This window comes from Artibeus jamaicensis, unplaced genomic scaffold, assembly GCF_021234435.1.
Source record: "Artibeus jamaicensis isolate MK-2021 breed Jamaican fruit bat unplaced genomic scaffold, CSHL_Jam_final contig_233, whole genome shotgun sequence".
Lineage (NCBI taxonomy): Eukaryota > Metazoa > Chordata > Mammalia > Chiroptera > Phyllostomidae > Artibeus > Artibeus jamaicensis.
The window spans coordinates 54,624,458-54,639,157 of record NW_026521486.1 but is presented as its reverse complement, the minus strand read 5'-3'; the positions used below and the strand labels follow the sequence as shown (position 1 = coordinate 54,639,157).

At 38.3% G+C, this 14,700-nt stretch overlaps 1 protein-coding gene across 2 annotated transcripts in view; it reads left to right on the top strand.

Annotated features, from left to right (window-relative positions):
• Positions 1–5,125, top strand: part of PTGES3 (prostaglandin E synthase 3) — a 28,044-nt gene extending 22,919 nt beyond the window's left edge. The window contains exons 5-8 of one of the 2 annotated variants that reach the window (XM_053661859.1): positions 147–236; positions 2,770–2,832; positions 3,667–3,691; positions 3,966–5,125. In XM_053661859.1, coding sequence (XP_053517834.1) covers positions 147–236; positions 2,770–2,832; positions 3,667–3,691; positions 3,966–3,985 — 198 coding nt within the window. In that variant the 3' untranslated portion in view covers positions 3,986–5,125. The remainder of the gene's footprint in view (positions 1–146; positions 237–2,769; positions 2,833–3,666; positions 3,692–3,965) is intronic. The other variant, XM_053661860.1, reaches the window with a different exon arrangement.
• Positions 5,126–14,700: the final 9,575 nt, after the last annotated feature.

Here is a 14,700-nt window from a genome sequence, read left to right as displayed (position 1 = left end):
AGTTCAAAAAAATGTAGTCTTATAGTCTGGCTTCCCTTCAGATTATATAAATCTTTTGCCTTTTACCAAAATATGTAGTCTTAAGGTACATGCCAATGAATACAAGTTAACCTAATCATAGGATGATGTTTTTCTTGGTCTTATAGCTTAATTGGCTTAGTGTGGATTTCAATAATTGGAAAGACTGGGAAGATGATTCAGATGAAGACATGTCTAATTTTGACCGTTTCTCTGAGGTAAGTTTCTTAAATGTATTCTTCTGCCCTCTCAGTATATTTCTATGTAGTCAATTTAATTTGTTTTTAAAACATCAAGTGGTATTTAAAACATTCATTGCTTTTTTAGGCTAGTCTGCAGTAAAACTAAATAAGATTTTTTAAAAGATTTTATTTATTTATTTTTAGAGAGAAGGGAAGGGAGGGAGAAAGAAGGAAACATGAATGTGCCCAATTAATATTAATTGGTTGCCTCTGGCACAACCCCAGCCAGGGACCTAGCCTGCAACCCAGGCATGTGCCCTGACTGGAAATCAAGCTGGTGACCTTTTAGATTTTTAGGATTGATGCCCAACCCCCTGAACCATACCAGTCAGGGCAATAAGATCTTGACAGTAGTCATTTAATCCTAAAATTTAACTTTTTAAATATTTTTTAAAATTAGTGTTGTTATAAAGTTGATGTATAAAGACAAAAAATAAACCATATAGTCGATCAGTGTAGTATTGCCTTTGCGTGTGTTTTTTTTTTTTTAAGATCTTCATTCATTTTTAGAGAGAGGGGAAGGGAGGGAGAAAGAGGGAAAGAAACATCAGTGTGTCCCTGCCTCTTGCACACACCCCCTGGAGACCTAGCCCTGACTGGGAATGGAATCAGCAATGCTTTGGCTTGCAGGCTAGCACTTAATCCACTGAGCCACACCAGCCATGGCATATATAGCTAGTTTTTATTCCAACCCTGGAACAGATATTTTTAGGACTACTAATATAGTAATTGGCTTAAATTATGGAGCCATGTAATATGTATATAAACCTTTAAACAAGGTTATCATACCTTGCAGGTTTAATTCCCAGTCAGGGCACATACAAGAGTCAACCAGTGAATGTATAAATAAGTGAAACTATAAATTGATTTCTCTCTGCACAATGAGTGATATGTAAGGATATTTTAATTTGTCAAATCAAGGAAAGGGTTTGAGTAAGCCTATTATTTCTCAAGATGTTACCCAAAGAAATCATTGATCTGCTTTTAGGTAGAATAGATCTTATCAAATGAACTGCTGTAAAGCTAATCAGAAAAGAGAAAACATTAGGCTCTAAGCTGAAGATACACCAATGGAATCCATTTCTCATTGCAATTTGAAAATTTAGTTGACTAGTTTGTTTACATTTCTTTTTTGAAAACTGAGTACATTTTCAGCATTGCATATGCAACTGTTTATTTAACATTTCTCCTCACATGGCTCTAGCACCTTAATTTCAAAAGACAAAAGGGAAACTGTGGCCAGGTAGATTTTAAAAAAACAAAGGAGGGTAGACAATAGTATGTGGCTTTCTTCAACTATACTATTTCTTACCTGTAGTAATTGGTGCCCCCTTTTACCCACCTGTGCAAATCACAACTTAACATTGTTCTGTTTCACTGCCTGTCTATCCAGTGTAACGTTAACTGCATTTTTTTCGTTCTTTTGTTTTACCTCCTAAATAGCTCTCGAATATCAGTTCTCTCTTTCTCTTGCCATCTTGTCCTCAGCACCTCACATGCTTGGCACATTTTGAGCATTTTTTTCTGGTAAAAGAAACTTAATCATGGTGTTCAACATTACCATCAGACATTGGGGAAACTTTACTAGTTACTCATATTATTCAAGACTAGGTTGCCCAGAATTTTTATACTGAGAGATTTGACTAAGTATTTAAAACTCTGAAGTCCAGGTAAGCCTGTATTTTTGAAGTTTCTGATTTTTGTTTAGAAAGTTATACATGGTTGTGTAAATATTTTAAACTTTTAGAAGTTTAAACATTATAGAGGAGTTGTTACTTGGAGGAGATAAGTCCCTCCCTATATAATACTAATTTCATTTTTGGCTCCTTTACACTACTTGCTTTATGACCAGAAACAATAAAGATAGGAAATTAGTACTTCATGTAAGTATGTTGTTGTTAGTCCCATTTTATTATGAGTATACAAAGGTATTTATATATGCAAGGTTATTTTGCACTATGTGTACCTTTTCCTTCAAGAATTATGTTTATTTTGTGCTTTTAACTTAGTTGCTGCTATTTGACCTTTCATTGAATTTCAGGCCTTTTTATACAAACTGATTATCCCAAAGGACTTTATTTTAAAGAAATCATTTATTGGTTCTTCTAAAACTATAATGAGGATACCATAATACATATGTCAGTTAGCTTAGGATATAACACTTCACAACTACAAATGAATCCCATTCTTTTCCTTAACCATCATCAGTGGTAATTGCTATTCACGTTTTGGGTGTTTAGTTTCTATATCATACCTTGCTGATGAATTTTAATAACTTCACTGTCCTTTGATGAGACCTAAGTTTTAACTTCCCTACAAGTTGTCAGGATTTCATATAATTACCTACAGTCTACCTTTTCCAGAAAGGAAGGTACTTAAATTAATGTTTATTTTGCTTTTTTTTAACTGGTGCAAATCTATGGCAGAGTTAATATTCTGGAGCGTGCAACCTAATAATTAGGGCTTAACTTAACATAATTTTTAAAACTAATTTTTACACTTCAAATAGATGATGAACAACATGGGTGGTGATGAGGATGTAGATTTACCAGAAGTAGATGGAGCAGATGATGTAAGTCTATAAATTTTTTTCTCTGTGTACTTAAATAGTAAGAAACAATGTATTTACAGGTTGTTTGCTATAGATTCAAGATTTTTTTGCCACTTCTTGATGCTTTATTTTTTTAATATAGGGAAAAGCAGTTTTTAAATGGTTCATTTTAAATCAAAAAAAATTTTTTTAATGTGCCCATTTTTTGAGGGATGGGTACCTGGTGCCTCATCAGCCATTCTAAAAGGGACCAGATTTCAAACAAATATTTGCATGGAGACATCATACGCTGTATTCAATTAAAGAGTAAGGTTAGGATTTATTTTTACAAAGTGAAATGGGTTTTATAAAAGCAGGATTGGTCAGAGATTATAATAAACATGGACTTTGTGAAGCTGTAAAGAGGATATAATGGGTCACTCTTCTCAACATTCCCCTCTTTGGCATTCTGTTAACATCCTTAAGACATTTGTTCAGTACAGTTAGACAATTCACCAGCTATCATTAGCATTTGCTGTCTTCTATCAGTCCATTGGTCTTTATATTGAGCCTTTTTTTTTTCCTTCACTGAATGTCAAAAGAGAAGAGAAACCATTTCATACCAAGATTCAGTCTGGTTTAGCAGGGAGGGATTTAAAGAGTGGGCTTAATTCCTACCAAAAGGCACACAACTTCATCTGTACATCTGTTTGTCTTCAATAAATCTATTTTAAAGTCTAAATTCATAAGCTTGATACAACCACATCTCTTTGTTACTTTAGTGAAAAGTACAGTGCTTCAGCTTTTTAAGGCAAAGCTGTTCACAGAGGAATGTTTGATCAACTTGATAACTTTTTTGTATTTCCTCTTTTGCAGGATTCACAAGACAGTGATGATGAAAGTAAGTGTCTTTGTGAAAAGTATGTTTTACACAGTGATATTTCACATCAAAAACCAATGAAGAGGTTAATGTCTTTATCATTTTTAGGGAAAAGATACATTGTTTTTTTCATGGCTTCTAATAAATAGCCAAAACAGAAATTTGAATGAGATTCAAATTCAGAAAAGAAGAAACTGTTTAACTCTGGTACTGGCGGCCTTTCCTATAAGACTTTGAAGTTGGTGGATTATTTCCTTATACTTTCATACTAATAATCTTTTTAAAATCCTTTCAGAAATGCCAGATCTGGAGTAAGGAATGTTGTCATCACCGGATTTTGAGAAAGAAAAATAACTTCTTCGAAAGATTTCATAATTGAATTTCTGAGTTGATTGCTCTAAAGGCAGATGCTGCATTTGCCTCCTTTAACCCATTTTCCAATCTGTTTGTTTTCTTAAAGGCTTCACTAAGGGTTGATATATGTACCATTGTATAGGGCAATTTTAAGTCAGCTAAGGCAAATAACCTTATGCATGAACATTTCCCAGACTTCCATGATGCTGTTGAGGTCTTAAGCAATTGATACAGCAGTTGTGATAAATAAAAACATTTTACCTAAGTCTCTTTTACTTCATAACATAGATACTGACATGATAGGAAGGAAGCTCTTGGATTATGGAAAGATAGTTATAGATTTTAGTAAATGGACTCCAACTGGCTGAAACAAATTGGTTGATACCCTAAACTGGTATCTGTTCCTCTGGTGTATTCTTCAGGATTGTTCCACTGAAGTTATATTTTTCAAAAAATTTACTTCATATTATTGTACATAGTGACCACATGTCAGTGTTCCAAATGTATCTTAGCTAAAACTAGTAAATGCCCTAACTTAGATGGTTTTTGAAGCCTATACATTTGGTATTGTTTGGCCCTCAAACTTTTACATCTCTTAGCATGGAGGACAAAGAAAGGCTGTACATTGTTGCTTGAGAGTCTGTACATTTAGACCAAATTTGTATTTGCACTGTCAGTATGGCAAATGAGTGAAAAAAATGTTAATACACTATTGGATATTTTTCCTTTCTTTTCCTTTTTTGATCCAGCTTGTACCAGGGCTGAAAACCTCAATTTATGTTCATGACAATGGGGATTTTTTTTAATGTCTATATTCTTTCTAATAAACTGTTGGAAGACTTATTGGCTGTCCTTTTAAGTGTCTGGTTTACTGTAATTTCATGTATTGCCATTTAATGGAATGGAGTTATTTTTACTTGAGGAAGAGTTTGGGAATATTTCTCTGTTTGAAAAAGAGGCTCACTGTAATATGACAGGAAACCTTTTAAAAGTGGATCTGTAATGGCAAATTGTAGATGCACTTTCCATCAGTTGGAAAAGAAAGTGTTGTGATTTGATTGAAATAAAACTAAATGTGTTGTCCTCCTCTAAATCTTTTGAGCTTCTGCATTTTGGCAGTTTTTTATTCCCTCCAGTTTCTATATGTATTTGTCATAGCATAGAAATGCTTTATATTTCAGCACTTCTTTGTGTGAAACCTGCGTTACAGGCAGTGTTTGCTGGGGGGTACAAAGGTGGATCTTTCAAGTAATTGCTGGATTCAGAGCTCACAGGCTAGGCCTTGGGGTAGCAGGGAACATTGGACAAAAACTTGGTAGAACAGAAGTGCAATAACATACTGGATAGGGCGTAAAAACCTTTTTTCGTTCCCCTGTTATGACTGTTTAGAATGATATTCAACATCATGTTCTTGAAATGCTACAACTAGAAAATCTTCCCACTTTTCAGTAGCCCTAGTCATAACACTTGACAGTCAACTCTATTATGTTACAGGAGTACCTTGGGTTCTGGTCCTGTTAAGATATTGCAGATTGCAATGTCCTCAAAGACCTAGTGAGAAGTACCTTTTCTCTCAGTGGGAGATACCTTTTAGAGAGAAATATCTATCTTGCTGTTTGGGACCAAAACTGTAACCTAGGCATGTGCCCTGACCAGAGTCAAACCCTAACCTTTGACTTGTAGCTTGATTCTCTTTAAAAACTATTTTTTAGAGTGGGACACCAAACCATTTTATTATGGGGCTTCAGGGGGGAAGCGAAGAGTTTAGGATGGCAATGAGATCTGACATCCTCAGTCAGCTGGGATCTCCCCAGTTTTATAGTCATCAAAAATTGAAAAACTTTTTGCATGTCAGATCCTGGAAGTTAAAAATGTTAAGGATTCGGACTTCCAGCCAAGATGAAGGCGTAGGCGGAAACATTGCCTCCTCGCACAACCAAGTTTAAAGACAAAGTTTTAGTAACAAAAATGCAACCAAAACAAAATTGAATTGTACAGAAGTCCGACAACAATGAACCATTCAGCTAGACCGGTAAGAGGAGCAGAGCCAAGGGCTGGCAGAGCAGGATTGTGCAGGAAAAATTGGCCAGACTGTCCCAGGTGCGCAGTCAGTGATTGGCAGATCCCAGGCATGGGGTGGCGGCAGGCAGACCCAGTGAGGGAGCAAGGCAGCCGCGTGACCCCGGGCACACATTTGCGCACAGATAAACCAGGCGAAGGAGCCAGCAGTGAGACAGACCACACAGGCCCCAGCGGCTTGTGGGAAGCAGCAGAGGGGTCAGCCATTGCCCCTCTGACTCCGCCCCCACATAGAGTGAGTGTCACAACCTAGCAAGTGGGTCGCACCGCCCTGGTGAACATCTAAGGCTCTGCCCCTTGTAAGTAACAGGCACAAATAGACCAAAACATTATGGCTCAAGAATAACCAAGAGCCCCAGAGCCAATAATTCTAAGCAGCCAAGAAATAGCCAAACTATCAGATGCACAGTTCAAAACACTGGTGATCAGGATGCTCACAGAACTGGTTGATTTTAGCCACAAATTAGAGGAACAAGTGAAGGCTAAACTAATTGAAATGAGGGGAAATGCACAGGAAACCAATAATGATGGGAAGGAAAATGGGACTCAAATCAAGGGAGTGGACCAGAAGGAAGAAAAAAATGGCCCAACAAAAGAATTGAAGAAACGAATTCAAAAAAAAATGAAGAGAGGCTTAGGAACCTCTGGGACAACTTTAAATGTTCCAACATCCAAATCACAGGGGTGCCAGGAGGAGAAGAGGAAGAGGGACAAGTGGAAAACTTATTTGAACAAATAATAAAGGAGAACTTCCCCAATCTGGCAAAGGAAATAGACTTCCAGGAAATCCAGGAAGCTCATAGAGTCTCAAAGAAGTTGGACCCAAGAAGGAACACACCAAGGCACATCATCATTACGCTAGCCAAGATTAAAATGGAGAGGATCCTAGAAGCAGCAAGGATAAGGGGACAGTCACCTACAAAGGAGTTCCCATCAGACTGTCAGCGGATTTCTCAAAAGAGACCTTAGAGGCAAGAAGGGGCTGGAAAGAAGTATTCCAAGTCATGAAATCCAAAGACCTATAACCAAGATTGCTCTATCCAGCAAAGCTTTCATTTAGAATGGAAGGGCAGATAAAATGCTTCTCAGATAAGGTCAAACTCAAGGAGTTCATCATCCCCAAGCCCTTATTATATGAAATGTCAAAGGGACTTATCTAAGAAAAAGAAGATAAAAAAAAATCAACAGTGAAAGGACAGCAAACTCAGTTATTAGCAACCACACCTAAAACAAAAGCAAAGTAAAAGGACAGCTAGATCAGGAGCAGAACCATAGAAATGGAGATCACATGGAGGGTTAGCAATGGGAGTGGGAGGAGGAAGAGGGGAGAAGGTACAGAGAATAAGTAGCATAGATGTTAGGTAGAAAATAGATAGGGGGAGGGCAAGAATAGTATGGGGAATATAGAATCTAAAGAACTTGTGACGACAAACTAAAGGGGGGGAATGGCGGGGGAGGGGTGTGCAGGGTGAAGGGGAATGAAGGGGGGAAATAGAACAACTGTAATGGCATAATCAATAAAATATATTTTTTATGCCCTGGCTGGTGTAGCTCAGTGGATTGAGCATGGGCCTGAGAATCAAAGGATCGCGGATCCATTTTGTCAGGGCACATGCTTGGGTTGCAGGCCATTTCCCATTAGGGGACACATGAAAGGCAACCATGCATCGATTTTGCTTTCCCTCTCTCCTTCCCTTCCCCTCTAAAGATAAATAAAATCTTTAAAAAATAAAATATATTTTTAAAATGTTAAGGATTCATCATCTTATGGCCAGCCATTTTTAGGCTACAGAGCATTAAAGTACTGCTTGATGGGTTTCTGATCCCATCTGCTTTTAAGATTTTTTTAATTTTAAAAATGTTCACATTTGAATAGTTTAAATTTGAATGTGGGATAACATCTATTCTCATAGTTTGTACATTTGGTGAAAGTTCAGTAATCACTTAAGGAATATCATAGTGTGGGAAATGTTTTGTGACTGGGTGTGAAGGAAAGGAAACTAGTGCAGGAATTCAAATGGCAAAAAAGGTAAACATCCCTGGCTGGTGTGGCTCAGTGAATTGAGCACCAACCTGCAAACCAAAGGGTCACTGGTTTGATTCCCAGTCAGGGCACATACCTGGGTTGCAGACCAGGTCCCTAGTAGGGGGTGTGCAAGAGGTAGCCACACACTGATGTTTCCCTCTTCCTCTCTCTCAACAAGTAAATACAAAAATTTTGAAGGATTTTTTAGAGAGGGGAAGGCAGAAAGGGAGAAAAGCATCAATGTCTTGTTGCATCTCATGTGCCCCCCACTGGGGACATGGCCTGCAACCCAGGCATGTGCCCTGGGCTGAGAATGAAAGTGGCTGCCCTTTGATTCGCAGGCTGGCACTCAATCCACTGGGCCACGCCAGTTAGGGCATATTTATTTTTAGGGAAGGAGAAAGGGAGAGAAATACCAATGTGTGGTTGCCACTTGTACATCCCCTCCTGGGGACCTGGTCCACAACCCAGGCATGTGCTGTGATTGTGAATCAACCAGTGACCCTTTGGTTCGCAGGCCAGCACTCAATCCACTGAGCCACACCAACCATGCCTAAATAAAATATATATTTTTTAAAGAGTTAAACTTAAGACACTGGCAGGGAGACCTGGAAAGGCAAATTCCAAACAGATGTAAGTGGTCAAATAGGGTTTGTGATAACATTTAAGATGCTGCCAGTCTTGGTTTTGTTCTTAATGGTTTTCTTCAAAGTGAAAACCAAATCATGTCACTTGCTTATAAGTTAATATTGTCTGCCTGGATAATTTATGTGAAGAACCTATCTAGAACTCCAGCCTAGATTTCTTATGCTCAAAACAGTGACCTTCACCCTGCACACTCTATTTAGTAACCCATTCCCTTGCCTGAATCATAATGATGCTAAGTTTAAGAGAAGTGTAAAGCAGCCACCCCTACAACTAATACCTTCCATTGGGGAATATACCTGTCCCTTAACCATTGGTCTCTTCTCACAACTAAATAGCCTCTTAGGTCTACTTCCTTCCCTTTTTCTCTAGCCCTCTGGCGCATCTTGAACCCAGGGTGGTTCTCAAACTGTCAACATCATGGGGCTTTAATAATGTGGATTCCTAGGTCTTTAGTAGGTGTATGTGAGGTCCAGGAATTTGCAATAAACTCAAGAACCAGTTTAACTGGTACTTGAGATCAGTGATTGAAGTGTCCCGTGCTGGTGGCATCAGTCCCATGGAGAAATTTGTCAGGAGTCCTGGCTGGTGTGACTGAGGGAATTGAATACTGGCCTGTGAACCAAAGGGTTGCTGGTCAGGTCCCCAGTGAGGTGCCTGAGAGGCAACAGCACATTGGTCTTTCTCCCTTTCTCCCCTCCCCTCTATTTAAAAATAAAACCTTTTAAAAAAGAGAGAAAATTTTGTTAGAAATATAAATTCTGGGCCCCCAAAAGACCTACTCAATCAAAGTTGAAAGGGTTATTCGGATTCAAAGTTTGACAGCTGTTTTAGATCTAAAATGCAGATCCTGAATCAGTTGGTCCTGCTGAGATTGTCAGTCCCATCCAGTGTGAATTTTTGTAATGAAGGAAATCTGTCCATTGACAGAGAGAGTAGCTACCAGCCACATAGAGCTACTGAGGATCTGAAATGTGGGTAGTGCGACTGAGAAGCTGAATTTTAATACTTCCACCTATCTAGTGACTGGCAGATGCATGAATTTTCTGGCCCACTAATGGAAAAAAAGTTCATTAATCAGTTTTGTTTGTTATTGTTCAACTACGGTTGTCCCTATTGCCCCACCACCACTGTCCTCCACCTCACCCACCCCACCCTCAATCCTACCCCACCTTTGGCTTGGTCCATGGCTCCTTTATATGTGTTCCTTGACGACCCTTCTTTCATTAATCAAATTCTTATCTAAGTAAGGATAGGGGGGAATCTTCCCAAACATGATATCAAAAAAAAATCTAGAAGTTACAAAGAAAAAATCTGGCATTAAAAATTATTTAGGAGCCCTGGCTGGCGTAGCTCAGTGGATTGAGCACGGGCCTGCAAACCAGACAATCGCGGTTCAATTCCCAGTCAGGGCACATGCCTGGGTTGCAAGCCAGTTCCCTGCAGGCCACTTCCCAGCAGGGGATGCATGAAAGGCAACCGTACATTGATGTTTCTCTCCCTCTCTCCTTCCCTTCCCCTCTAAAGATAAATAAATAAAATCTTTAAAAAAAAATTTATTTAGGTTAAAATATAAGTGATATAGTAGAAGAAAATATTTATACCATGTTTAACAAAGCATTTGAAGATCACTTACAATCAGTAAGACAAGCCAATGCAGGGGGAAATGGGCAAAAGGTAGGGACAGGAATTCACTGAAGAAATAAATTACTGATAAACATTAAAGTATTCCATCTTAGTAGAAACTGGGGAAAGGCAAATTTAATTTTTATTCCTTCAGTATTAACCACATTTTAAAAAAATACTTTATTTATTTATTTTTAGACAGAGGGGAAGGGAGGGAGAAAGAGAGAGAGAAACCCTTTGGTTCACAGCCCATGCTCAATCCACTGAGCTCTACCAGGCAGGGCTTAACCACGTTTTTAAAATTTGACAAGAATTTTGGGAATCTGGCAAATTAGCAAGATGGTTTTACAGGGCCATGTGGCAGATTTAAAAGAATATGATTTTAAGCCAGCATTCTATTTCTAGGGGTTTATATTAAGTACTGGATGGTGTACGCAATGATGTGTGTAAGATCTCTCTTTTTTTTCACTCAGTATTACATGTAATAGCCATATGACACAATCCAAATGACCATTAATGGAGTAAATTGTTGCACACTGTTATGGCATAATGTGTACTCATGATCGATAAAGTAAATGTAAATGTACTGACACAAAAATTTCTCCAAAACAAAAATCAGAACTTACAAGTTTCCTGTAGTGTGCTTCCATTGAAGTTTCAAAAAACTCATTCTGCCTTGGCTGGTGTGGCTTGTGGATTGAGTGCCTGCAAACCAAAGGGCAGCTGGTTTGATTCCCAAGGACACATACCTGGGTTATGAACGGAGTCCCCAGTAGGAGGCCTGTGAAAGGCAACCACACATTGACATTTCCCTCTCTCTGCATCCCCTCTCTCTAAAAGTAAATAAGATCTTTTAAAAATTTTCATTCCGTTAATATAGATATGCAATGGGTAGAAAGTGAGTGGGATATATGTAAAAAAAAATTTTTTTATCTATTTCCACACAGGAGAAGGGAGGAAGAAAGAGAGGAACAGAAACATCAATGTGTGCTTGCCTCTCACACACCCTTGTACTGGGGACCCAGGCATGTGCCCTGACTGGGAATCGAACCAGCACCCCTTTAGTTCACAGTCTAGAGCTCAATCCACTGACCCACACCATAGGGCTTGCCAAATGATTTTTTTAAAAAGATTTTATTTCTTTATCTTTAGAGGGGAAGGGAAGGAGAGAAGGAGAGAAATATCAATGTATGGTTGCTTCTGGTGCACCCCCTGCTGGGAACTGGCCCCTGCTGGGAACTGGCCTGCAACCCACGAATGTGCCCTTACTAGGAATCGAACCTCAATCATCTGGTTCGCAGGCCCGCGCTCAATCCACTGAACTACACCAGCCAGGGCTGCCAAATGATTTTTAAAGGTTATTTCTGAGAAGGGGAGTGAGATTTTAGGTGTAGCGATGAAAGGACTCTAATTCTTTATACCTAGAATATGTTTATGTACTGTGAAAAAAAAATACTCTGGTCTGGTAATATTGAATTTCTAAGGAAGGACTTTTCAGGGTGATAAAAATTGGGAATGACTGTGGGGAGCAGGATGCCTGAGTGAAATGTGAAACTAATTGGAATTGAAGAAGTGAAAGAACTCTGAAGCTACAGTACTAAATGCATTATTTTCATGGAATTTGAAATCACCCAAGATGATAGTCAAGAAATTTGGTAGAGGGCCTGGCCAGTTAGCTCAGTTGGTTGGAGTGTCATTCCAATATGCCAAGGTTGCAGGTTTGCTGCCTGAGTCAGGGCACACACAAAAAACAATGAAATGCATAAATAAGTGAAACAACAAAGCAATGCCTTTTTGCCCCCTCTTTCCCCCTTGCTCTTCCTCTCTAAAAATTAAAAAAAGAAAGAAATGGGTAGCCCTGACTGGTATGGCTCTGTGGGTTCAGTGTCATTGTGCTAGCCAAGAGGTCATCGGCTTGGTTCCTGGTTAGGACACATGTCTGAGTTGCAGGCCAGGTCCCCAGTGGGAGATCAGCAACAGGTAACTGATGTTTCTATCCATTTCTTCCTCCCTTCCCCTCTCTCTAAAAATAAATAAAAATCTCACTAAAAAACTAAAAATGTAGAATCAGAAGACATTCTACCAATTAGCAGAGTACTGGAAGGATGTGAAGCATGATCATCATGGATGGCAGTAAAATAAGGAGTGGGCAGAAAACGCAATTGTCACCTTAAGATGAAATGGTTTTCAGTCTTAGATTATGGGGTCAGTCATTTGAAAGTAACTTCCGGTAAGAAATCAGATGTTCGTGGTTCCTATTGTCATGTAAAATAACTTGTATTTTACATGATATATTACCTGATATCTGGAAATGAAGAAATATGAAGTAGGACCATAACATGTCAGAACTATAGATGACATTTGTACGGAAAGACTGCTAAAACCTATTTCAACCCAAGCTGTCTAAGATAATTTAAACAGTATTACTTATAAACTTAGCAAGTAATCTGATTTCACAAGAAGACAGGAAATTGCTACAGGCAAACATTGATAGCAAAGAAGTGAGAAAAATTAAAAGTTCACACGAGCATAATGAAGAAATGGCTTTATGTATCCACCTCTGTAATATTTAAGCATTTACTTTGCAATGTGTTATGAAGATTTAACCATGCAAATGTCCAAGAAAAAATTTAAATTATTTGATAATCTGCTAAGAGGACAAATGTGTGAAACTTTTGAAAAAGTAATGACCTTTAGTAACCTGGAAATTTATTTGAAAATCTTACACCTATATTAAGTGAAGTGTTAGTTTAACTATGTTTGATGGTTAATAAAATTTTGGCAGAGACCAAAGGATCTTACCACCAAGTCAATAAGTAAAACTACTAGCTAACACAAATTATGCTATATGCCAGACATTGTTCCAAATGTTTCTTTCTGTATTAATATACTTAACTCTCAAAACAACCCTGGAGATTAGTCCCATTTTATTATCTCTTTTGTAGATTAGGAAAGTGATGTACAGAGATTTTAAATAACTTGCCCAGTGACATGGCTCCAGTGGCAGTACTCTCAAGGAGTCACCTATATACAGAAACTTCATCTGTACTAGTTGAGGGAAGCCAGTTAAACATATAGGTGTCTATTAACTGGGATGCTGTCCAACATAAAGGAAAGAGTATGGATCAAAAATAATTTTTAAAAGGTGTTCTTTGATGCAGTTCATTGAAATTACCTTTGACCCACTTCATCATGGAATGAATTCCTGGTTGTCAAACTCAATTGGTTCTTTTTTTTAAAAATAGTTTATTTATTTATCTTTAGAGGGGAAGTGAAGGAGAGAGGGAGAGAAACATCAATGTATGGTTGCCTTTCGTGCGTCCCCTGCTGGGAACTGGCCTGCAGGGAACTGGTCTTCAACCTAGGCATGTGCCCTGACTGGGAATCGAACCGCAATTGTCTGGTTCGCAGGCCCGCGCTCAATCCACTGAGCTACACCAGTCAATTGGTTCTTTTTAACCTTTATTTTATATGATAATGTGATTGATACTATTGAGCACCTTTCTCCTTAATACTCTTTCCTTGATTCTCTTTTTAAAATTGATTTTAGACATAAGGGAGGGTGGAGAAAGAAACATCAATTTATTGTCCCACTTATTCATGCATTCGTTGATTGATTATTGGTTTGTTCGTTGTTGTTCTAAAATGGGCAGGTAACTTAAAGACCTGGGATGGACAGTTTCTTTCACCCATCTATAATCTTTTCAGGGAAATTAAGTCCAAATGGAGTTTTCCATATGAGTCATTCTCAGTATTAATAATGAGCAGATAAACCCTTCTGGAGGAGAGGAACTGTATCTATCACCCAGTTTCACTAAGGCTAGGATCCTATGTCCCCAATTCAGGGGAAAGGGAAATGTTTAGGCTTTTTCCAGGTCTGAGGGAGGTTGTCTTCATGCCTGATGCTTTAGTGATGGGAATTCATGTTTTTAAAGGTTTTATTTATTTATTTTTAAAAAGGAAAAGAGAGTGAGGGAGTGAAACATCAGTGTTCGATATAAATATCGATTGGTTGCCTCTTGTATGTCCCCAAATGGGGACCTGGCCCACAACCCAGGCATGTGTCCTGGCTGGGGATTGAACTTTGGCTCAACCCACTGGAGCCACACCAACCAGGGCTTCTTTCCTTGATTCTTTTTTTTTTTTTTTTTCAGGAAAGAAAACCTTGTTTTAATTTGATTGACTCATTCATTTATATTAGACATGAAACAGATTATTGCATTCCAGGGTAGTATTTTGCATTCAGATATTATTGTTACTTTCTAGAATTACACTTTTTTAAAGAAGATTTTATTTATTT